The sequence below is a fragment of the Typopeltis vanoorti genome, chromosome 19, assembly GCF_054136105.1.
Source record: "Typopeltis vanoorti isolate ZY-2024b chromosome 19, IOZ_Tvanoo_1.0, whole genome shotgun sequence".
Classification (NCBI taxonomy): Eukaryota; Metazoa; Arthropoda; class Arachnida; order Uropygi; family Thelyphonidae; genus Typopeltis; species Typopeltis vanoorti.
In genome coordinates, this window is record NC_143567.1 from 94,502,098 (window position 1) to 94,526,308 (window position 24,211).

General features: G+C 37.6%; 1 protein-coding gene across 1 annotated transcript in view; it reads left to right on the forward strand.

Annotated features, from left to right (window-relative positions):
* Window positions 1-456: 456 nt before the first annotated feature.
* LOC150096365 (uncharacterized) overlaps window positions 457-24,211 on the forward strand; it is a 259,771-nt gene continuing 236,016 nt past the window's right edge. Inside the window, exons 1-2 of the mRNA XM_090409041.1 lie at window positions 457-1,891; window positions 12,060-12,148. Coding sequence (XP_090265167.1) covers window positions 595-1,891; window positions 12,060-12,148 — 1,386 coding nt within the window. The 5' untranslated portion in view covers window positions 457-594. The remainder of the gene's footprint in view (window positions 1,892-12,059; window positions 12,149-24,211) is intronic.

Consider the following 24,211-nt stretch of genomic DNA (forward strand, 5'->3'; position numbering starts at 1 on the left):
CAACAAAAATTTCATTCAGGAAATTGAAGGAAAATTGCTTTTCTTAGCTGTTAATAAGAATATTAGGGGAAAATTTGCATCATTGCACTTCCGTGTTTTCACTGGAAACCACAGGCGCCTCGGTACTGTCAAATTTTCTTTGAGCGATTGAATATGCTGTCCCCTAAGTTCGGCACAGGGTGAGTAAATATAACTTTGACGTTGGGCATTCAAGTCACTCACCTCATTAGTAAGATCCAAAATACTACTGAGAGGGCGGTAGCATCGTCCATGTCTATTTTTATATTCTTTAAATGTACAGTTGCCCTTAAGTTTCAAAGTTCGCTCATTTTACGTAAGCTCGGTTGTGTCCTACAATGTACTTTGTTTATGTAAGATTGTGAATTGAATCTTGGATGATTCTGTTATAAGAATTGTCGATAATAAGTTTGTAGTTGCAAGGTAAAGTTAAACCGTTAATGTTTTGAATTCCAATATTAAAATAAAACTGCAAATTTACATCAGCAGCATGAAGTAGATCTTTCTGCATGTTTTATTATTTTTCTGTCACTTTAGTGACATAGAAATTAAAGTTTGTCTATTCCTAAGTACATAATGAACTTCCTCGGATGTTTCTCGAACAAGACACCACCATCCGGATCTTCATATTCAGGAAATGATCGAAATATTCTTGAGAGTTTGCATGGCCACCATACAGAGCGTCAGCAGAGAAGAAGAGGAACTGTTTCACCAAAGGACAACCATCCGAAATGGCATTCAGAGTCCAGTCTTGTTGGGAAACGTGTGTCTAGTTATCTTTGTATGCGCGATATGTCGTCCTTTGACCCCGCAATTAAGCAAGACGTCGCTGTTCAGACAGAGTTGTTTTTATCACCAGTCGAATATAGAGCGGTGGAGGTGCAGACTGACCTTCCGCAAAATCGAAGTGTTATGATTCAGACAGAACTGGAGGCGAACCAGTTTGCCGAGCGAATGGCGGAGTGCATTCAGAAGGACGCCTTTGCGTTGTCAGACAAATGCAGTAGCGACAGTGGGCAGGTGGAGCCCATACAGAATTCCGAAAGGAATGAATGCAGAGACAATATTAATAGCGGAATAGTCACCTTATCTCCTGAGAAACTGCTTATTTCTGATGGGATATTTACCTCCGTTCAGAACACTAAGTTAGAGTGCTCTTCTCATGTGAATAGTAGTAACGTACCAGAATCACATTCGCCAGAAAATCTGGAAAAGCTAGAAGAAGAAATAATTAGAAAACTTCAAGAAGATGGGATCGACGTCGATGATAGTGATCACGATTTTCTAACTTTGCTTAAGGAAGTAACGGACACTCGAGAGATAGGGGAAACTAACGTTGGTTCTTCAGATAAGACCAGTGCATTTTCTAATTTAGCTGAGAACTGTGCTTCAGCATTACAGCCATTTAGTACTGTTTCATCACAGCAAGATAATTCTGCTATTGCGGTATCCCCAAAAATGGAATACCGTGAACCCGAAGAGATAAAAGCTATTTCTAAAGTTGTACAAGAGTCGTTAGATGCTCTCAATAATACCTCCAGGATAAATGAAGTAACCGAGGACGCTTTAACTGAACATGCTAATGAGTCTTATTGCAGTTCTGAGAATGCGAACATGAACATTCTTTCCCCACTTCCTCCTCCTCCACCCCCACCCCCTCTACCTGCCTCTTTTCGGCCATCTTCAGTTTCTACTTTTAAGAATAATCATCAGACCTGCAGGCAGAAATCACCGCAGTCAGGCTATACTGATCCTATTCTCATGGCACCCAAAGACAAAGGTCTTATGACTCTGGTTTTACGGGAGCTTGCCGAGAAAGTTCAGTGTCGTCATCATACGGAAACCAATAACTCTGAAACTTCCTTTAATACAAGTAAGGATTTCCATTTAATTAAACTTAGTCGCATAATTTCATAGGGTGTACGCAAAGAATTTAACTTAGATTTGCTACTAAACTATTGCTGGAATGGGTTTTTATTTATTTATTTATTTATTTATTTGCTTAAAATATTCTTCTAGGGAATTAGTCATTAGTAAATTAATAATTTCACGTGTTAAGCTTCTTTCCTGCATTTAATTTTTTTCCTGGTTATTTTCTCCTATGATATTATTTTCACTAAAAAATATAATAAATATTTAAAAAAATACACCCGTCCTTCCTCATACTCTACCGGTTGAGAGTGGACTGCTATATGATATACGTAATCTATATCGAATTCTGTTTACGCCAAAAAAGCCCAATCACCTAGTCGATAATTGAAAATCACTAATTTAGTTATTATTCTTTTTATTTTCTTTGAGAAGTTCTGTCAGCTTAGTGTAACTTAGGTCTCTTCCGAATACAGGTTGCTATTTGCATATAATATACCTGATCAAACTTGCACAAAATTTTGACTTTTAATCGTATTTTTGCCTCGCCTCGCCTACTCCCGTTTACGGGAATAAAAAGGCGTTAGCTGATTTTTTTTTTTTTTTTTAAATCGTATTTTTTTGTTCTTGCCCACACGAGTGGGGGTATGTGTGAGGGAGGGAGAAGATTGTGTCAACTAATAATACTGGTGACGAACAGTTTATATCTTTTGGATAAAATAAAAACAATAAAAGTAAGAAAATAAACAGCAGTAATAAACACGATATGTTATAATAACACAAAGCCAGGACTGTCGTAACCCACTAAGCAACTAAGGCAATATCAGTGGCAAGTTTCGAGGATGGCAGAATTGCATATAAACAATAAAAAAACAGTCTTTGTTTTTAATTTTACATATTTTCTTGAATTTAGGGGTGGCAAAATAGTACCTACCTTGAGACGGTATATAACCCTAATAACAGTCCTGCACAAAGCAAAATACGCATAGCCAGCAGGACCGTACTTACACTTTTCGGGGCCCGAGACAGTAGAGTAGCGCCATGAGTCCCGAAGTTTTAAGGAGATTTAGGTAACATAAATTCTAAAAATTATATATAACATCAGTTAAACCCATAAACAGGACAATATAGTAATTCCTTAAACGTTTAAAGAAAGATATCATTAATGTTTCTCAACGTTAATAATATCTTTGATTTAGCAATTTTGATCAATACCAAGCTAAATAAATGATAATTTAGCTTGGTATGGTATATATAAATAAATAATGCATCTAAATAAATAAATATTTATAAATAGTATTTGCATTTTTTAAAGGGCATATTGTATAAGGCCTTGATCAGGCCTCATATGGATTATTATTATTATTATTATTATTCCTGATACCTCCAAGGAGTCCGAAGACTCATCGCGGGAGGACATCTTCAACTGTCTCTACACCTTACCTCTACTACGAATCAACGCCATCTACCGCCCACCTCCAACACCACCACAACTAGTAATTTTTGTCTGTAAATTGCGTGTGTTCTGAAGGGCCGATTTGTATGTATGCGGGATGAAAAACCCGAGTTTCCGGGAGAAAAAACCCTGCTACCTCCGTATGAGATCGGCTAACTCACTATCGATTGAAATCGACCAGATAAAGATTCCTCCCGTCGCGACGAGAATCGAACTTAGGCCTATTCCAATCGAAGGGCGCAATGTACCGTCGTTCTTCCAATTGCGCTACGGAGGCGCTATTGTGCACAGATTTGGTCGCTGGGTTTTCATGGTGATGAGGATATGTTGGAAAGGGTACAGAGAAGATTCACAAAGGTAGTCAGTGGTCTTTGGAATGTGGAGTACGAGGACAGATTGAGGGAATATAAGTTGCAGAGCCTCGTGAATAGCAGGAAGAGAGGGGATGTGATTGAGACATATAAACTGGTCAGGGGTTGTTATCAGGTAGATATGGAAGAGATTTTTCATAGAATTGGAGAATGAAGTAGAACAAGAGGCCATTTATGGAAACTGTATAGGGAGGGTGTGAGCAGAGGAGTGAGGATAAGGTTCTTTGCATGGAGGGTAGTTGGTGAGTGGAATGCATTGCCTGAGTGTTTTGTGGATGAGATTGAGACATATAAACTGGTCAGGGGTTGTTATCAGGTAGATATGGAAGAGATTTTTCATAGAATTGGAGAATGAAGTAGAACAAGAGGCCATTTATGGAAACTGTATAGGGAGGGTGTGAGCAGAGGAGTGAGGATAAGGTTCTTTGCATGGAGGGTAGTTGGTGAGTGGAATGCATTGCCTGAGTGTTTTGTGGATGCGGACTCATTGAATCAGTTAAGACGAGGTTGGATGAGCATTGTATGCAATAGTGAGTACCTCCCACGATGAGTCTCTGATTCCATAGAGGTCGGGTGTTGATGATAATAATAATAATAATATGATCTACTTAGATATTGACTTAAAGCAAGACATCCTTTTCCTAATGTAGAAAGTTTTTTTAACTTGGGTATATTATGCATTCAAGATACCAAGTAATTTTATATAAACTTGGTTTTTTTTAATCCTATTTCCCAAGTAAGCAAACAAACAAGTATATGTCAAATTTGCACCTGAGGCAACTCCTGCAAGTAGTGCAGGACCAAGGCAACTCATGGTAAAGGTGAATTAAGCTCTGATCACTTTCCTTAGTATTTTTCCCCTAATGCAAAGCACATCCCCTTGCAGAGATGTATGATGCTATGCATTAAAGGCAATGGTCACTACCCAGACCGGTTTCGACCTTTATTGAGGTCTCGTCAGTGGGAGCCAGACCCGAAATACGAAGGTTGAAGTAATGCAGAGCTTATATGAATTTTACATAAACAAGTTGCCACAAGGTGCTTTGACCTTATTAAATAAAATCTCAGGATGAGAGATAGATGTAGAAAGTTTTTTAACTTGGGTATATTATGCATTCAAGATTCCAAGTAATTTTATATAAACTTGGTTTTTAATCCTATTTCCCAAGTAAGCAAACAGACAAGTATATGTCAAGTTTGCACCTGCACGTAGTGCAAGACTGAGGGAACTCCTGCAAGTAGTGCAGGACCAAGGCAATTCGTGGTAAAGGTGGATTAATTTCATTTATTTTTCCTTAGTATTACTTTTAACGTTTTAACGTTACTGTCAGGATGGGTTAAGCACAAGTGCTTTTCATATTCCCCTTTGTCTGTAATTACAGTTATTTGGGAAAGGAAGTTTTGTGAGCAATTAAGCTCGCCCTCAGGGGGCAGTTGTATTAGCCATGATCAGTTGGGAGTAGAATAGCCTTCGGTCTTTTATATTTGTTGTAATCCGTTTCGTTGTAGTTGACAGCTTGTAGGATAAGTGGGTTTGAATGTGAACTTGACTTGACGAAGAATTTTTCTGCTAGATTGCGGAGAAAGGAGGAGATGTATGGAATGCCGGTTTCTCGATGAATCTGTGAATTTCTGATAAACCATGGGACGTCCAGGATCATCCTCAGCCACTTATTTTGGATTCTTTGCAGTTTTAAAATGTTTGATCATGAAGTATGACTCCATGCTGGTGAGGCGTAGGTAATGACTGGATGTATGACCATACGGTAAAGTAGTAATTTATTTTGTAAGTTTAATTTGCTCATGCGGTTGATCATTAGGTAGAGCTGAGTTATGACTTTGGAAGTCTTGGAGCCAATGAGGTTGATATGTTTGGTAAAAAGGAGTTTCTTGTCCATCAATACCCCGAGGTATTTGGTCTCTGATTGCTATGAGATCTTTCGCCAGAGAGCAAGATGTCTTCTTTGCTGCAGACCTTTCTTCTAGAGAACAGCATGGCTGAGCTCTTGAGGGGATTCACCTGAATCCTCCAGTTGGTGAACCAGTTTTCTAGCACATTGATACTTCCTTGGAGTCTAGTGATTGCTAGGCGAGGACTGAGCAACCTTGCGAGAATAGCAGTGTCATCAGCATAAAGGGCTGTAATGGTTGTTCTTGAGTTAAGAAGGATGTCTGAAACAAGTTGTGAAAAGTATTGGGGCCAGGAGGGAACCCTGAGGCACTCCAGCCAGGATTTTGCACCTTGTTGATACAATTCCATTGAGTTTTACTTGCATGTATCTTTCGTTGATGTATGAATATATGAGTTTCACTAGTTTAATTGGGATGTTGTTTTCGAGGTGTTGATTTCTGTGAGTTCGGATTCCCATTTGGAATTCCTATGTATCTGGAAGGCTTCTCGAGCCTGTCTGTTCAAGTTATTTAAGATTAATTTGTCCTGGGGGCTCTAGTGTCATGATACCTCTTTCTGGCTTTGTTTTTGGCCCTAATTAAGTCCATTATTTCTTCTGGGATCCAGTTTGATGCATGGAAGACAGTGGTTTGAGTGACTGATGCTATTGCTGATTTGCCTAGTTAAATTGCTTACAGCTAGGTCTATATCTGCTTTTTTGCGAATGACAGGAGGTGGGTCGATGTGAACTGGGAGAGCTTGTTCCATGCTAAGAAAGAGTGATGAGGAGAGAGCTGATCCTGGAGTCCTAGCTTGTGCTGGATGGGATTGTGATCTGAGTCAAGCTCTTCTAAAGTTTCCAGCTGGTATTGATATCTGATGTTCCTGAGGATAACTATGTCAAGTACATCAGAGCTTCCTGATGGGCTGTAGTGGGTGGGCTCAGTGGGTCCAACTACTATTGATGAGTTGAGTGGCGTGTAGTTGAATAAGGTACAGCCTTTGCAGTTGATTGACGAACTGAACCAAGCTGCGTGTTTGGAGTTGAGGTCTCCTGCTATAATTATGGAATCCGTGGAGTCAAGGATGGAATCTAAGTCTGCTGTCAATAGTATTACTTCTGCAAGTAATGCAGAAGTCATATTTCCATATACAAATAGCCAAAAGGTGTCACACCTTATTACTAAAATACTCTGGATTTGTTGGAAGTTTTTCCACTTGGTTATACTGTAAACTAAAGATGCCAAGAAATTATATTCTTGATTTAATCCTTTATCCATGTGTAAGCAAACAAAGTTTGCACCTGAAGTAATTTCAGTACTAGGCAACTCGTATATAGAAGCTAATTTCAGCACTGGGCAACTCGTATATAGAAGTTATGACTTCACACCATTTGCCTTAGCAGTGGTGCACCCTGGGAGGGGGCCAAGGGGCCCTGGCTTCCCCCAAAAGAAAAAGGAAAAAACACTAGAAAAATTTCCAAAAATCTTTTCCTAATTAAAATTCTTTTTTTTTTATTTATCTTGTGTCGTGTCTTCTCTTTCTATACTACTTATGAATTAGCGGCCACATAAAGTGGGAATACCCTATAGCTCTCTGGAATCCCGGCCACTGTGAAAGCAAGGCGAACGAAGTAGTGCTCTTGCGGACGTAGCGCTACTTCGTTTGCCCAAGCCGGGCCAGAGGTATCATGGTTATCATGTATTGGCAATCACTGCAGATGCTCAGTCATAGGTCGTATGCATTCTCATATAGTGTGCATTCTCAAATCGTCTACTCAACTCGCCCCCTCCCCAAGATTAAATCATGAGTGCTCCCCCCACCACCACCACCGAAGATTAAATCTTGAGTGCTTGGCTCCCTCCAAGATTAAATCCTGAGTGCACTATTGTGTCTTAGTATTCCCATAATGCTATGCATTATGATTTATTGCCTTGGTATCACTTCTGGTCTGGCTCCTGCTGATGAGACCTCAATAAGGTTTGAAACCAGTCTGGATAGTGACCCTCAGCACTGGGCAACTTGTATATAGAAGTTATGACTTCACATCATTTGCCTTTGTATCTCATAATGCTATGCATTATGACTTCTGCATTATTATGACTTATTGCCTTGGTATCACTTCTGGTCTGGCTCCTGCTGATGGGACCTCAATAAGGTTTGAAACTAGTCTGGATAGTGACCCTTCCCATAAGGCATTATACATGTCTATAAGGATATGCGCTTTGCATGATGGGATACTAAGGCAAGTGATGTAAAGTCATTAGTTTCTATATACAAGTTCCCTATTCCTGAAATTACTTCACTCACAATCTTTGTTTGCTTACACTTGGATAAAGGATTAAACCAAGAATATAATTTCCTGGCATCTTTAATTTAAAACATAGCAGTTGTTAACAACCAAAGTTTGTATGTATTTTTTGAGACACTCTGTATTTTGAAAAACATAGATTGAAATCTTAACTATAATTAAAAATAAATAAATAAATAAAATCACAAGAATTTAAATTGATAAAAACATAATCAGAATAAACCAAAACAGAGAAATAAGCCTATAATTATAACATGAAAAAAAACCCATCTCTCTCTGCCCCCCTTCCTCTACATAATCAATTCATTAAGATTAAGATCTCATGAGAATTTGTGACTATTTCAATCCATCAAAGAGTGGAATATAATACTGCATTTCCAGCATTACATTTAGGGCTCACTCCCATCAAAGTCTGCAACTAATCACATGGTAAACAGATAATGTCATTACTGCCACAACAGCATCCTGTTCTGGTTTCAAACTATATGAGATTTGCCACTCTAACTAGTATACCAATCCACTGACATGTATTTTTAGATGTTGGTAAAATAATGTGAAAGAGTTTACTGAAATAGACAGGGAAGAAACTTTAACTGTCATATACAAGTCACATCTGGTTAGATTTTAATAAACATCTCAAATGAGAATGCAGAATTAATTCATAATATATATCAAATGATATATCAATAGAAAAGTTATGTAAATTTGAAAATCTCGACTCAAAACCAATTATATATAAACTAATGTTGATATAAAAAGAAACATGAATTAGAAATTATAATAAAACTGAAATCAAAACGAAATTGATATTTCTATAATCCTTGAACTTGAATTGAATCATTATTTATTATTAATTATTCATTTTCAGTTTCTTTTTCCTACCTAAAATAGTTAAAAAAAACCCTATGTTCTAATGAGATTCTTGTAAAAACATATCTGCACTACTCAGAAAAATTACTGTGAATAACTTCAATTGGGAAGAGGTTATGGTAATGCCTCATAAAACACTCATCTGTTCTAGAGGTGCATTTTCAGAATTGTATCTCCTTAATATTCCAGCTGAAGAGATCTGTTCAGTGTTTAAAGATCAAGAATGACAGGTTGAGGTGCATCCTGATACATATGGCGAGTGTGCTAGTTTTGACCAAGAATGTTATCCTTGCTTTTGACATGCTTAAACTTCCAACATCTGTAAAAGTTAGGATATATCAACTATCCTGTTAGGCTCTACATTCCAAATCCATTAAGATGTTTTGAATGTCAAAAATATGGGTATGCCCAAATTGCTTGTCATGGCTGATGTGGTAGTAAAGAGCATGATAAATCTTGCTTTGCAAAGTAACCTAAATGTTTTGACTGTGAGAGATCCCTCATAGCCAATTCTTAAGTGGGATTTGGGACTTGATGAGACCGAGGTTGAGTGTAGTCTTGCAAAAATCTTTAAAAATTACTTTATTTAATATTTGATATTTAAAAAACTAAAAAAATTATTTTTCTTAAATTATTTGATTGTAAATAATTTGTATTTATAAATAAATTTTAATTAATGAAAATTAAATCACCTAGTTTATTTAATTATACTCTATTTGAATTAATTGCTTTGATTATAATCTAGTTCAAAATTTATAATGTATACACATACTCTCATGAGCCAAAACATTGATGACCACCTACCAGTAGTATGTTGGATCTCCTTTGTCCGAGATAATGTCAAATTGGATGCAAGTAGTTGACTCCACCAGATGATGGACAACGTCCTGAAATGTTCTGGACCAAGTGGACAGAATAATGTCCCCAGAGGTCAGCAACTGAATATGGCACTGGCATTAATTGGTGGATACTGCACGCAATTCCACAGTTGTTCAATATGATTCCAATAAGAAAAATTAAGTGGCCAGGGGAACACACAGAATGTGTGGATATGCTTTTTGAATCATGCTTGCACAATGAGGGCATTGTGACATGGAGGGTTGTCTTTCAGAGTCCGGATCCACTGGACCATATTGTTACCATGCAAGGCAATACCCAGTCTGAAATAATCTCGAGGTAGGAATTAGAGGTCAAGGTGTGTTCATTGGAGATGAGAGGACGTAGTAGCCTGTTTCCACTAACCATGCAGTCCTGCTGGCTAGAAACAGTCTGGATGGTCATAATGCTTTGGCTCATGAGTATATATCTCTGTTTTATTTAATTATTATTATTAGGAGTTAGATGGATGAGCATCATTAAGCAGGAACAAAAAACAATAAATAAACAAACAAACAAACAAACAAAATAGATATATATATATATTGTTAAATATTTAACAATATATACATACATACATATATACATATTGTGGATGGTATATATACGGAGAAAGGTGATCATTAAGCTCATTATGAGAAGAAATTATCTGAGCAGATCAAAAGAAATGCCAAAATCTTCTTTTGCAATGTGACAAGTAAAATGGAGAATGACTATGGAAGGATAACTGTAATGAGTGCTGATGGTAGCGATGTGACAGAAGTAAACAAAATAGATGAGTTAGTGAGTGACTACTTTACAAGGATCTATCGTACAAGTAAGGATATTACTGTGACAGAAGTGCAAGAACTACTATGAGAATTGAGGTTGATAAATTGGAAGTATGTAGAATATTGCAGAATCTCAATGCAAATATTGCTGTGCGGTTAGATGGGATGTCAGCTTACATATTATGAGAATATGCAAAGGAATTGGCATTATCTCTTATGAGGCTGTATAACTTAAGTGTCCCAAGGGAGTGTAGAAGGAAAGCAAAATAATTTTTATATAAAGACACGTAAAGACTGCACTAAAAAATTATAGCCCAATCAATATCTTGGAAGTGGTATTAAAAAATATTGAAAAATATGATCAACGACATGGCTTTTTTTTTTTTTTTTTTGTGAAGGCATAGTCGTGCCTTTAGTAATTTACTGATTTTTATAAATGGCTACATGACGATACTACAGGATTTTTCAAAGGCATTTACAAGATACAGAGCACTGTTGCAAATTGGAACAAATGGGACTGGATATGAAACTGCTGATATGGATATGAGAATGGCTGATGGATAGATACCAAAGAGTAGTATATAGAGGAGCAGAATCTTGGAGAAAGCAGGTTATTGGCAGTGTGCTAAAAGGCTTTGTGCTTGGCCCGCTACTGTTTCTGTATATAAAGGATTTGAAGGAAAATATTCAGTTATTTGTTGATGTAAAATAGTTAATCAAGTGGATGTAGAGAGTTTGCAGGATGATTTAATTAGGCTGACAGTATGGACAAAAGACAGTGGATACCAGTTATGTATTTTGAAATGAAAAGATTACAAGTGTAACTTACATTGATGAAACTGCACTCCAGGCAATTAAAGCTAGGGAACTGATGGTATTGGTATATAGAGTTGAAATTCAGAGTACATATTGCTAATTTGGCCAAGATAGCTCCTATGAACTATCTTGGTTATTGGAGAACACGCTGACAAGCAGCGATAAGTGAGTTATCATTCCTCTCTAAGACCTTGATATGGTCATATCTGGATTACTATGCACAGATCTGGTCACCTGGGTTTCTTGGGGATGAGGAAGTGGAGAGGATCCAGAAGGGGAGTGGTCAAGATGGTAAGGATCTGTGGAATGCTTCATTTGATAGTATATTGAGGATTTGCTGCAGAAGTTGGTTAATAGGACAAAAAAGGGGAATGTGATAGAAATGAGTGTTACTAAAAGGATTTTATAGGATTGATGCAGACGAAAATTTTCAGCCCTTGGCTAGAGGAATTGGAACCAGCGGTTATCCCTGGGAATTGAATAAGGGTGTAAACTCGCCTGGTTGGCGAGTGGATAGCATTGAGCCATTTTACATACAAATTGTTTATACCACTGTGAGGAGAGGAGAAATCTTAGAGAATTTCCATTTTTATCAGCTACTGATGCTCTTAAATCTGCATTTGTGGATATATTATCATGATAGTCTGTGAGAGCTGCAGTAATACCAGACTTAAATATATTGGTCCACAATATTATTTCTAAAATGATCCTAGTGAGTATTAAAGTTGGTTTCATTGAAGAAAGATTTTGATTAGTACATGTAGTCTGACATTTGTAATTCGTGCTAAAAATACACTTTCTTGTTTTCTAGAATGGATACATAATGACTCGAGTGTCTCTACTGGGACAGACAGCAATTTGTTCTTACCTATGTCTGCTAGTTTCAAAGACAAGATCAAGGTATGTTGAATAATATGAAATACTGCTGTCACTGGTTCTTATATCTCCACCTCTTTCAAAGCTTCTTTATTATCAGGACATCCATGGAGTCAAAGAGACTGATTGCAGGTAGTCTACTTTAAGCACTACAAAGTATCACTCACATTTGCACCTTCAACACATTTAACATTTGTACTCTTATTAATTTCTTGGACTATGCATTGTTCCACTCTTCATGTAGAAAACTTCGCCCTTGCACACTTCAAGGACTCCCTTTTTCTACTTTCTTGTGCTCAACTCTTTGGTAAATCTGTCTTTTCATTAGATGCCATTGTGTCTTAATTTGTCTTATATCAGCTATAAGACATCTTCTCTCCTCCTCTTATGTACCAAATTTGACAGATTACATCTCAATCTGTTCCTATAGCTGATGTTCCACAGTCTGAACATTATCTGTTAATTGACTGTGTGCCCATTTCAGAGTATGTTCATTATGTCAGTCTTGTAAATGAAATGTTGGTAGAACTATAGGGTTGAAAGTTGTTGTCAGAGGGATCACTTTTCACCACTTCAACTCCTTCTGATATATTCACTGTATGTTTTCTTCAACCTAGAACAAGGTGGCACAATAATCCATATAAGGCCTTAATCAGTCCTCATATGGATTATTGTGCACAGATTTGGTCACTGGGTTTTCATGGTGACAAGGATATATTAGAAAGGGTCCAGAGAAGATTCATAAAGGTGGTTGGTGGTCTTTGGAATGTGGAATATGAAGACAAGGTGACACAATAATCCATATGAGGCCTTGATCAGTCCTCATATGGATTATTGTGCACAGATTTGGTGACTGGGTTTTCATGGTGACCAGGATATATTAGAAAGGGTCCAGAGAAGATTCATAAAGCTGGTTAGTGGTCTTTGGAATATGAAGACAAATTGAAAATGTAAATCGCAAAGCCTCATGAAGAGGAGGAGGGGGAATATGGTTGAGACTTAAGTCAATCAGGGGTTGTTAACATGGAAGAAATTTTTCATAGAATGGGAGAGAGGAGTAGAACAAGGGGGCCATCCCTGGAAACTGTATAAGGAGGATGTGAGCAGAGGAGCGAGGAGTAGGTTCTTTGCATGGAGAGTGGTCGGTGAGTGGAATGCATTGCCTGGGTGTGTGTGTTATAGACATTGAATCAGTTTAAATCACAGCTGGATGAGCTTTGCATGTGATAGCATGTACCTTCTACAATGAGTCTCTGACTCCATGGAGGTCAGATGTTAATAATAATGAAAAATCCAAGTTTCTGGGAGGAAAAAACCCTTCCACCTCCATGTAAGAGACTGGCTCACTCACTCACCTTGGATTGAAAAGTCCTGATGAGGGTTCTTTGTGTCATAGATGGGATTTGAATTTCTTTGTTTCCAACAAAGGGCTCAGTTGAAACCAACTAAACTATGGAAGCTGTCCCTGTTTAGTACCACTCCAGTATTTCTTACCTTCTGCAATACCAGCCCATCAGTAAGATGCTTGATCTTCCATTTCTAAATTCTAAGTTTTAAAACCTTAGGCAAATAAGATGAAAATTTAATGTTGCTATATGTGAGAGGTGGAATCTAAAAAGATAAAATACATAGTGGGGTATTGTTAGAGACCTGACAGATTGGTTTCTAGTGATGAAAAAATGGATCTCCAAATAAAGATGATGGGCATGAAAAGAGTAATCATACCAGGGGACTTTAATTATCCAAACATTGATTAGGTAGCAGTAAAATTTCATGAGAAGAATGAAACTGAATTTATTGAGCTGTTGCAAGATAACTTTATCAAACAGCATGTGATAGAAGGAATTAGAGGTAAAAGAGTGTTAGATTTGGTTATAGTGTCAGAGGGTGACATGACTATTCTGCCTCTGGTTCGTGACAGTGATCATGTGGTACTCACTTGGGAAGTGGCTAAGTTTATAAATGTTCTATTCAGGAAAGGTTACATGCTGAACTACAAAGCAAGAAATTATGACAAACTGAGCAATATACCAAGTTCAGTGTAATAGTATTGGTTGCTGGATGGAAAGAATAGCAACAGCGCATGGGAAGCATTTAAAAATACTTAAAGGATGCAATATCAGAATGTGTCCCGAGAGTTCGAAGAATAAATAGGATAGGAGTCAAATGGATGTATAATCTTATCAAGCAAGAGATTCGTAAGAAAAGGATGATGTGGAAGGAATACCATGCATAAAGATGATGTCCGTTATGAAAATTATAAGCAGCAGACCAGAAGAGTCACAACTGTTGTATAGAAAGCTAAGTCTAAGTATGAAAAGAAACTTGCTTTGTAAGCTAAAGATAATCCCCAAAGATTTCTATCGATATGCTGCAAGGAAAATAAAGAATGAATATGAAGCAATAACTCTACTCAATGAAGATAGTGTGAGGGTGACAGATGCAGAAGAGATTGTTCAACTAATGAGTACCTATTTTGCTAAAAGCAATCAACTTGGTGTATGCAATATTGAACTCACTGCCACCTCTTCACTGGATGAAGAAACTTAAGTGTATGAGGAGAAGGTATTAGAGCTGTTGCACAAACTGAATAACAATTCAGCAATAGGGACGGATGGAATATCAGCACGGGTGTAAAAGATTGTTCTGCTGAATTGATTATTCCTTTAACCAGGCTATATAATTTGAGCCTCAGGACAGGGAAGATTCTTCAGGAGTGGAAAGAATGTATGGTAATTCTGTTGCACAAGGGTGATGCAAAGACTGATATATCCAACTATTGACCAATCAATATCTCAGGAGTGATGGTGAAGATTTCAGAAAAGTTGATTAGAACTCACATCCGAAATGGGTTAGCAGAGAATCTGTACTTTGCAATGAAGAGCATGGGTTTACTAAGTGAAGGCCATGTTTTAATAACTTGCTCACATTCTATAATATTACTTTTGGATTTTGCTAAGGCTTATGACAGAATAGAGCATGGAGGACTGTTGCATAATTTAACTATTTGCTGATGATGCAAAGATAAGTAGGGTAATCAGGAATGTGGCTGATATGCAGTACTTGCAGAATGATTTGAAGAAATTGTGGGCAAGGGAAAATGGATATCAGTTTCCTGGAAAAACTTTTATTGGGATTATATTGATCAAGTGTATATAATAAACAACTAAGTTATACCAACTAGTTTCACCAACTAAGTCTGTTGGCATCTTCAGGGTACATAACTGATGTAAGGCACTAAAAAGTAAAAAACTGTTACAAACTAAAATCAACCGATTCCAATTATATTAAACAAAGAACAGAGCGCGTACAATACATTCATAGAGTGTGGATGATCTGGTGAAACTAGTTGGTATAACTTAGTTGTTTATTATATACACTTGATCAATATAATCCCAATAAAAGTTTTTCCAGAGCTTTTTGGTCAAGAAAATTAAACGTTTTTTATCAGTTTCCTGTTAGTAAATGCAAAATCATGCACTTTGGCAGGTTTAGATATCCCGTGCTGTATTAAATGGGTGGGATTATGCTAGAAGGAACTGCTCAGGCTAGGGATCTTGGAGTGTTAGTAAATCGGAATTGGAAGTTCAGGGTCCATGTAGCAAAGATTACAAATACAACTGAAAAGATAAATGCAATGGTGAAATGAATTTTGACATGTAAAGATAAGGATTTTGTCTCTTCACAAGGCCTTCATAAGACTTCACTTGGACTACTATGCACAGGTCACCTGGTTTCGATTGTGATTCTGATACAGTGTAGAGAATACAAAGGAGAGTGTTAAAAATGATATCAGGATTGTGGAATACTGATTATGAGGACAAATTGAGAATTTGTAGACTGCAAACAGGAGAAAGAGGGGTAATATGATTGAGACTTACAAACTTCAGAAAGAATCATACAGGATTTCAGTTGATGAAATTTTTTATTTTATGGAGGGTGGGAAAGGACAAGAGGACATCCTTGGAAGCTGAGAATGAATGCTGCTAAGAAGTGGGTGAGGGCTAGCATTTTCTCACATAGAGTGGTGAATGATTGGAATGGATTGTCATTGGATGTTGTGTGTGTGCAAGCAGTGTGAATGAATTCAAGAATAAGTATGATAGCTGGTGTGTGAAGTATGTGGCCTCCCTCGGTGAGTCCCTGACTCCCTGGAAGTCTCATAATAATAATAATAATATCTCTGCCTATTCAGCTTCTCTTGACTCATCACTACATCAGCATCATGCCTAATAACTCTCAATTGCAGGATAGGGAAACCTCTTGTAATGGGCTTTCCATTACAAGACGTTTCCAGTTTTTATTTCCTGCAAAAAAATAAAATAAAATAAATAAATAAATAAAATAAAAGAAATACTTAACTAAAATAAAAAGTAAATCAAATTAGTGGGAAAATTAACTAATATATACTGCTTTGTTGCCTGTGTTGTTATTCTGAACAACTCAAACTTCATCCTGTTTCCTGCTTTGCATCATCTCTGAATGACTCAATGCCTCCTTATAGCCCATTCAGAGTATCATTAACATAATTTATGTTAATAATAAAGACCTTATGGAATTCCACTTGTTACATTCCTTTGATACAATACTGGTTTCTTATATATGTAAATCACTTGCTGATTATCTAAACCCATATGTTGTAACTTAGATATCAACTTGTCAAATAGTTTATTAAAATCCTAAAAAATCATAGTATATGCATTCTCATCAGTTACACATATTACATTTATTATTATTATTATTATTTAGACATCTCTATGAAGTCCCAGCCCTCATTGCAGTAGGCTCATGCTAACTTATTCATGCAATCTGACTAGGAAGTTGTAGGTTTGCATCTCACTGTGGCATGGATGTTCATGAAGGTCTTTAGGTGGTTGATGAATTTCATTTCTGGAATGAGACAACACCCAGCTTTTTTGGAGGCTTAGCTGAAGTGTTTTTAAAAGTTCCATCTTTGGTCTCTAGTGCAGAGGATTGAAGTATGCCCATGCTTTAGAGATCTTTGCTTGGAGACTTGCCAGGAATAGTCGATTCATGCTGAAGTGGAGAAAGAAATGAAGGTCGTACGAATTGGTCGCCAACACGCAAAATCATGTGCTTTATAGGTAAAATTTCCAACTGTTATACAAGCAACATAGTTAACTACAATGATCATAAAAGAGAAGTTAATTTTTCGACGTGTAATAATAAACAACTCATCCCACAATATGGATTGATTATCCTATTCTCGGAATGGATTCTCCTCTGTTGACATACACAGAAGTTTCGAAAGATCTCGAATCTGTGTGCATACTATATCTCCTCCATAACCCATCTGTGGTACTAAATACTTTTTTTATGTGGGATACACATTAAAAAAATACTCCTTTTTTTTAAGTCTATCTGTTACTTCCTCATCCTCACAAAACTCAGGAGATCAAATGTGAGTACACTCATCCATATGTAATCAAGATCTAATAAAGAGGAACAACAACTCAGTAGCACACCCAGAGTGAGGGGGGGAAGGCCCCCTCAAAAGGGAAAAAAAAAACACTAGAAATTTTTCCGAAAATCTTTTCCTAATTAAAATTAATTTTTTTAAATTGATTTTAAAAAAATTTGTTTTTTAAAATTAATAATTTTAAAATTAAATTAATTTTAATTTTAAAATTATTAAATTTTAAAATTTAATAATTTTAATAAATTATTAAATTTATTAAAATTTAATAATTTTAATGAATAAATTTATAAATAAATTTATAATTTATTAAATTTAATAAATTATAATAATAATTTATTAAATTTAATAAATTATAATAATAATTTATTAAATTTAATAAATATTTTTATAATTTATCAAATTTAATAAATTAAATTAAATTTAATTTAATAAATTTATTAAATTTAATAAATTAAATTAATTAATTTAATTTATTAATTTAATTTATTAATAAATTTATTCATTATTTTAATAAATAAAATTATTAATTTATTTATTAATTTATTAAAAATTAATTAATTTATTTATTTATTAATTTTTAATAAATTGAAAATTAATTTATTAATTTTTAATGAGTGTGCTACTGCAACAACTTATTAATTATTATTGCTCATCGCCATGCTTTTTGATGTCTAAGTGATCCTTAGTGTAATATGTCCCCTGAACTTTATCTTCTTGTCCACTGTCACTTCAAAATCATTTTCCTCATCAGTACAGTTTAATCCTGTCAGTGTAATACAGCTTATTAATATCTTCACTTTGGAATGCACAACATCCTTGGACTTTGTAGTGTTGGACTATCAGCCATTACCCTTTACCCACAGTATTATTCTCTTCAAATCCTCTGGCAGACAGTTCTCATATTTATTTTTGTCCTCCCCAGTTTTAGCTTCAATGGCATACAATTGGATGTTCCATTTTAAGTTATTCCCAGTCATTAAATGGCAACTTAAACTGTAGCTGTTTAAGTTGCCATTCCAAACTTCTCTTTCCAAACATCCCAGTATCATACCACTGCTTAACCATATACTATTTACTTATGTCTGTTTGTCACCTTCTCATCAATGCCATATCATTCCTGTTTGCTTCAATTTTTACATAACAAATTTCTCTACAGTTTCTTAAAAAAATGCCTTCTCAACATCCAGTATTTTAATGCTTACTTTAATATAACGGCAAATTTGAGTGAGGAATGACGGTGGATTCAGCAGCAGTCTCAAGTGGCGTAACGCCAAGTCCTCCGCCATTTAAGAACTCAATTATTAGCAATATCATAAGGGACTTTGTGGCATGCAGTACTTGCGGCATGTATGCGTCTCGGGAATTACATATGTGGCTTGTTAAAGAGAGTGGAGAGCGTATGTGCGCAAAATGCAGGCAGTTGGAGGAAATAAGTACATTAGATATATCGATATCCGACTTTGTTGCTCCAGGAACGGGGAATGAATGTAGGAAGACAAGTAGTATGATAGGAGAGAATGAGAAAATAATAGTTGATAGTGTGGAAGGTGTGAGTGACTGTGGAAGTTTAGGAGATGGTTTTGTTTGGGAGAGTGAATTTAGATTAAGAGTGACTGACCTGCAGAGGGAGATAGATGAGTTGAAAGAGGAGGTGGAATGTCTTGTGAATGAGAGCAGAAGTATGAAAGATAAGATTAGGAGAATGGAAGAGATAAATGCAAGGTGAATCAGAGTAGGAGAGAGAGAGAATTTAGGGAGTATGAGTGAGAGGTATGGGGACTGCGTGGTTAGCCTAGTGGCTTTGCGCTTCGCAACCATATGCCTGGGGAAGGAGTGTCCCAGGTTCGATTCCCGCTCTAGATGTGAGGAATTTGAGGATTTTCCTCAGGCATAGCCAAGTTAGCCGGTCTTGGGCGCGGTCAGTAGGGTTTTTTCCTCCAGTTTATTTGGCTTTTTTCATCCCACAAGCAGGCAAACCGGCCCCGTGAACATATGCCTCTACAGTCAAAAATATATACCCCCCCCCCCCAGCGGCAGACCAGGCGACGGATCGGTTGGGAGTAGTACTAACAAGAAGTCGCATCTAAATAACACGCAGACCCTGCACAGGAAGCGGGAATAACGCGTAGAAGAAGAAGAAGTGAGAGGTATGGGGTGCTAGAAGAGGAGAGAATGGAAACAGTAGAAGAGAGGGAATGAGAGAGAGGTATGGGAATGTTAGCAGACGAGAGGATGGAAACAGTAGGAGAGATGGAATGAGAGAGAGATATGGAAGTGCTAGAAGTGGAGAGAATGGAAACGGTAGGAGAGATGGAATGAGAGAGAGGCATGGGAATGCTAGAAGACGAGCGGATGGAAACAGTAGTAGGAGAGACAGAATGAGAGAGGGATATGGAAGTGCTAGAAGTGGAGAAAATGGAAACAGTAGGAGAGAGGGAATGAGAGAGAGATGTATGGGAGTGCTAGAAGAGGAGAGAATGGAAACAGTAGAAGAGAGAGGCATGGGAATGAAAGAAGAGGAGAGAATGGAAACAATAGGAGCGAGAGAATGGTAAGAGGTATAATGTATGGCGACTCAATGAACCGTGGTGTTCAGGATAGGATGCGTGAGGAGTGTTTGCCAGGAAGAACAATAGAAAGGGTGACTATGGCAATTAAGAGAGGTGAAAGGGTGGATGAGATGATTGTGATGGTAGGAACGAATGACTTGAGTGGTAATGTAAGTCGGGCAGCGAGAGATATGAGATTTTTGCTTGAGACTGTACGGAAGAAGACAGAGAGAGGAAAAATAGTGTGCGTGTTGCCTAGGTATGATAATGATGAGCTAAGCAGAAGAGCGGTGATATTGAATGGCATAATAGCGACAATGTGTGACAAGAGAGGACTGGTATATGTGGATGCTTGGAGTGCGTTTGAGGAAAGAGAGGAGTTGTATGCGAGAGACAGTTTACATTTGAATGAGGAAGGACGTAGGCATCTGGAGAGATTGCTGTTCTGAACGAGTCAGTGTGTCCCAGGGATGATGATAGCAGGGGTGGCCTCTTGTGGGAATGGATACTTGGGAGAAGGGAGACAATGTCAGGTAACACTGAGCCCAGTGGAGTCTAGAAGGGATAATGCTGAGTACAGAAACAATGGCATTTATATGCTTTATACTAATGCCAGGAGTATCTGGAATAAGGGAGAGGAATTGGTGGCGCAGATAGCATCAGCCTGGCCAAAAATTATTGCGATCACTGAGACGTGGTTGACAGAAAGGGATATAATAACAGGAATAGAAGTCGCTGGGTATAGCATTTTTCGTCAGGATAGGAGGGGAAAGCGTGGTGGTGGGGTGCTACTTATGATAAGTGATGACCTATGTCCTCTAAGAGTGGAGAATTTGGAAGGAAGTGAGACAAATGATTTTGAGAGCGTATGGTGTGAGGTAGAGGTAGGCAAGACAGGATATTTAGTGGTGTGTTGCTACAGACCCAGGAGCACAGAGGATGGGGACCAGGAGATGTTTAGACAGCTAAGTTTGGCAAGTGCAAGAAGAATGATTGTTATGGGAGATTTTAACTTCAGTAGTATAAATTGGAGAGAGGAAGATGCATGTAGCAATAGGGGAATGGAATTTCTAGAATTCTTGAGGGACAAATGTCTTAGGCAACATGTAACAGAGGGAACAAGAGGTTCAAAAGTTTTGGATTTGGTTATAGCATCAGAAGAGTTGATAATAACTGAGTTGACGTCTCTCCCACCAGTTGGAGAGAGTGACCATATGGTGTTGACTTGGAAAATGAATAGACATGCAGGAGTATCAAAGAGACGGGAACTTATGTGGAATTATAAGGCAGGTGATTATAATAGTCTTAGACGTCAACTTCGGGAAGTTTCATGGAGGAAGGAATTGGAAGGCCGGGATACCACCAGTGCGTGGGAAATTGTGAAAGAATATTTGTTATCAGCAATGGTAAGGTGTATACCATGAGTGAAGAAGAGGACGCAATTTGGAGTAAAGTGGATGACAAACAATATTAAACAGGAATTGCATGCGAAAAAGAGGCTATGGAAGAGATATAAGGAGACAGGTGAAGAGATGCATGAGGAATATAAGACACAGGCCAGAAAAGTGACTAGTGTGGTAAGGAAAGCGAAACTGGAATATGAGAGGAGATTGGCCCTAAGATCCAAAGAAAATCCGTGGGACTGGATGGTATTTCACCACGAGTTTTGAGAGAATGTGCTAGGGAATTGACAGTACCTTTAACGTGGCTTTTCAATGAAAGTCTGGCTTTGGCAAAAGGTGCCCAGGGAATGGAAGGAAGGTCAGATAGTGCCATTGCATAAGGGTGGTAACAGACTGGAAGTGTCTAATTATAGGCCAGTCTGTGTGTCATCAGTAGTTGTTAAGATCTTGGAGAAAGTAGTGAGGGACCGTATACAGCATTGGGCAGATGAGGGTAATGTTATCTGTGAGAATCAACATGGATTTGTGAAAGGACGCTCTTGTTTTAGCAATATGTTAGCCTTTTATAATAAAGTTACAAGAACATTAGATGAGGGAAAGGCATATACTGCAATTTTCTTAGACTTGGCGAAGGCATTTGACAGGGTGCCACATGATAAGCTGATATTTAAGTTGCAGCACATGGGTCTGGATGTCAGATTGGTCAACTGGATTCAGGATTGGCTGTCTGATAGGTATCAGAGAGTTGTGTATGGTGGAGCAGTCTTCAGGAGGCAGAGGGTTACAAGTGGGGTCCCACAGGGCTCAGTACTAGGACCTATATTGTTTAACCTTTATATCAGTGACATAGCCAGTGGATTGCAGGAGGATATTCAGTTGTTTGCGGATGATACGAAGCTGGGAAGGATTATTAGTAATAGTGCAGATGTGGTAGCCCTGCAAGAGGATTTAAATAAGCTAGATAGATGGGCAAATGAATGGGGGTGTCAGTTTAATGCAGCAAAATGTAAGGTCTTGAGGTTTGGGAAACATCGATGGGATGCTGCATACTCTATGGGAGGAGTTATACTGGAGGAAGTAGGGGAGACAAGAGATCTGGGGTTGATGATTGATAGAAACCTGAAGTTTAGGGGACATATTGCAAAGGTGGTGAAGGTAACACAGAGGATTGCTGCTATTATGAGAAGGACACTGACCTGCAGAGATAAGAGGGTTATCATTCCATTGTATAAGTCTCTGATCAGACCACACTTGGACTATTGTTCTCAGATTTGGTCCCCAGGATTTGAAGGGGATAAATTAACTGTGGAAAGGATACAAAGACGGATGACAAAGATGGTTTCAGGACTGTACAAGGATAGTTATGAGGATCGGCTGAGAGAATGTGGACTGCAGAGTTTGGTGGATAGAAGAAGGAGAGGTGATATGATTGAGACTTTTAAACTGTTGAGAGGATTGTTACAGGGTTGACACTGGGGAGTTCTTTCGCTTGGTTGATCAGCGGGAAGGAGTGATGACAAGAGGCCATCCCTGGAAGTTACAAAAGGAAACTGTGAGCAAGAGGGTAAGGAGTGGTTTCTTTGTGTGAAGGGTGGTTGAGCCGTGGAATGCATTGCCTGATGGAGTGGTGGGAGCGAGAACGGTCTGTGAGTTTAAAGCGTGGTATGATAGACTTTGTGTTTCTCAGGGGGGACCTCCCCTCGATGAGTCTTGACAGACTTTATGTCTTAGGAAGGACCTCCCTCGATGAGTCTTTTGACTCCTTGGAGGCCTGAATAATAATAATAATAATTGTGAGGATGTAGGCATTTCCCTTGTGTGCAACATTATTATAGAAAGTGAGCCAATTACTCAAGAGAAAGATTGCATCACAAAGTTGTGTGTTCTCCATTGTCATATCCGGTATCATATCCATCCATTTTTTTCATCTAGAACCAACTTTTCTGGTACCTTCACCACCACTCTTGAGATATTAAACAGTCTGTGATTTTCTTCCTTGTCTTGGAGTATTTATGTAATGGAGATCATATATCTTGAATCCCAAATTGTACTCACTTAAAACTGTGCTAGTGTTGAGACTTAAACCTGTTCATTGGAACTCCCATCTCTTTCATTATCTTGTAATACACAGCCAAATACCTGATCCAATCTGTATTATATTATGCATCAAGATTTTACAGTGTCCTGAGCACCTCCTGTTCATCTGCCTCTGTTTTCATATCTTATCTCATCATATCAGATGCTGTGTTATCTTGCTATGTGCATTCAAACTTTTTCTCATTTCATAATAATTCTTCCTTTTACTTGTCACATACCAAAAAGACTGCAATTTTAATTTCCTCTCATAATGGAATTTTTATTTTCCTTACCATACTAGCTACCTTCTTATCTGTTCTTTTTTTACTGTTCTTGAGCTTGCTCATCATGTTTCTTTTTACATCTTTGTATCCAGCACCTGCTTAATGTTGTTGCTCAATTTTTTAACTCTCACCTGATTTATTCTCCTAACTCTGGGAATGCAGTTCAATAATGCTTTCTCAAAATACCTTGTGACTATTTCCAATGACTCTGACATTTTACCCTTTCACTTTCTTCTGTGGCACTGCTTTAGGCTGATTCTTAAGTTTATCTTAATCACTGTCTCTATCATTCTATATTTATCCCTTTCTTCTTGAAACTTCTACATGCTTGTTCA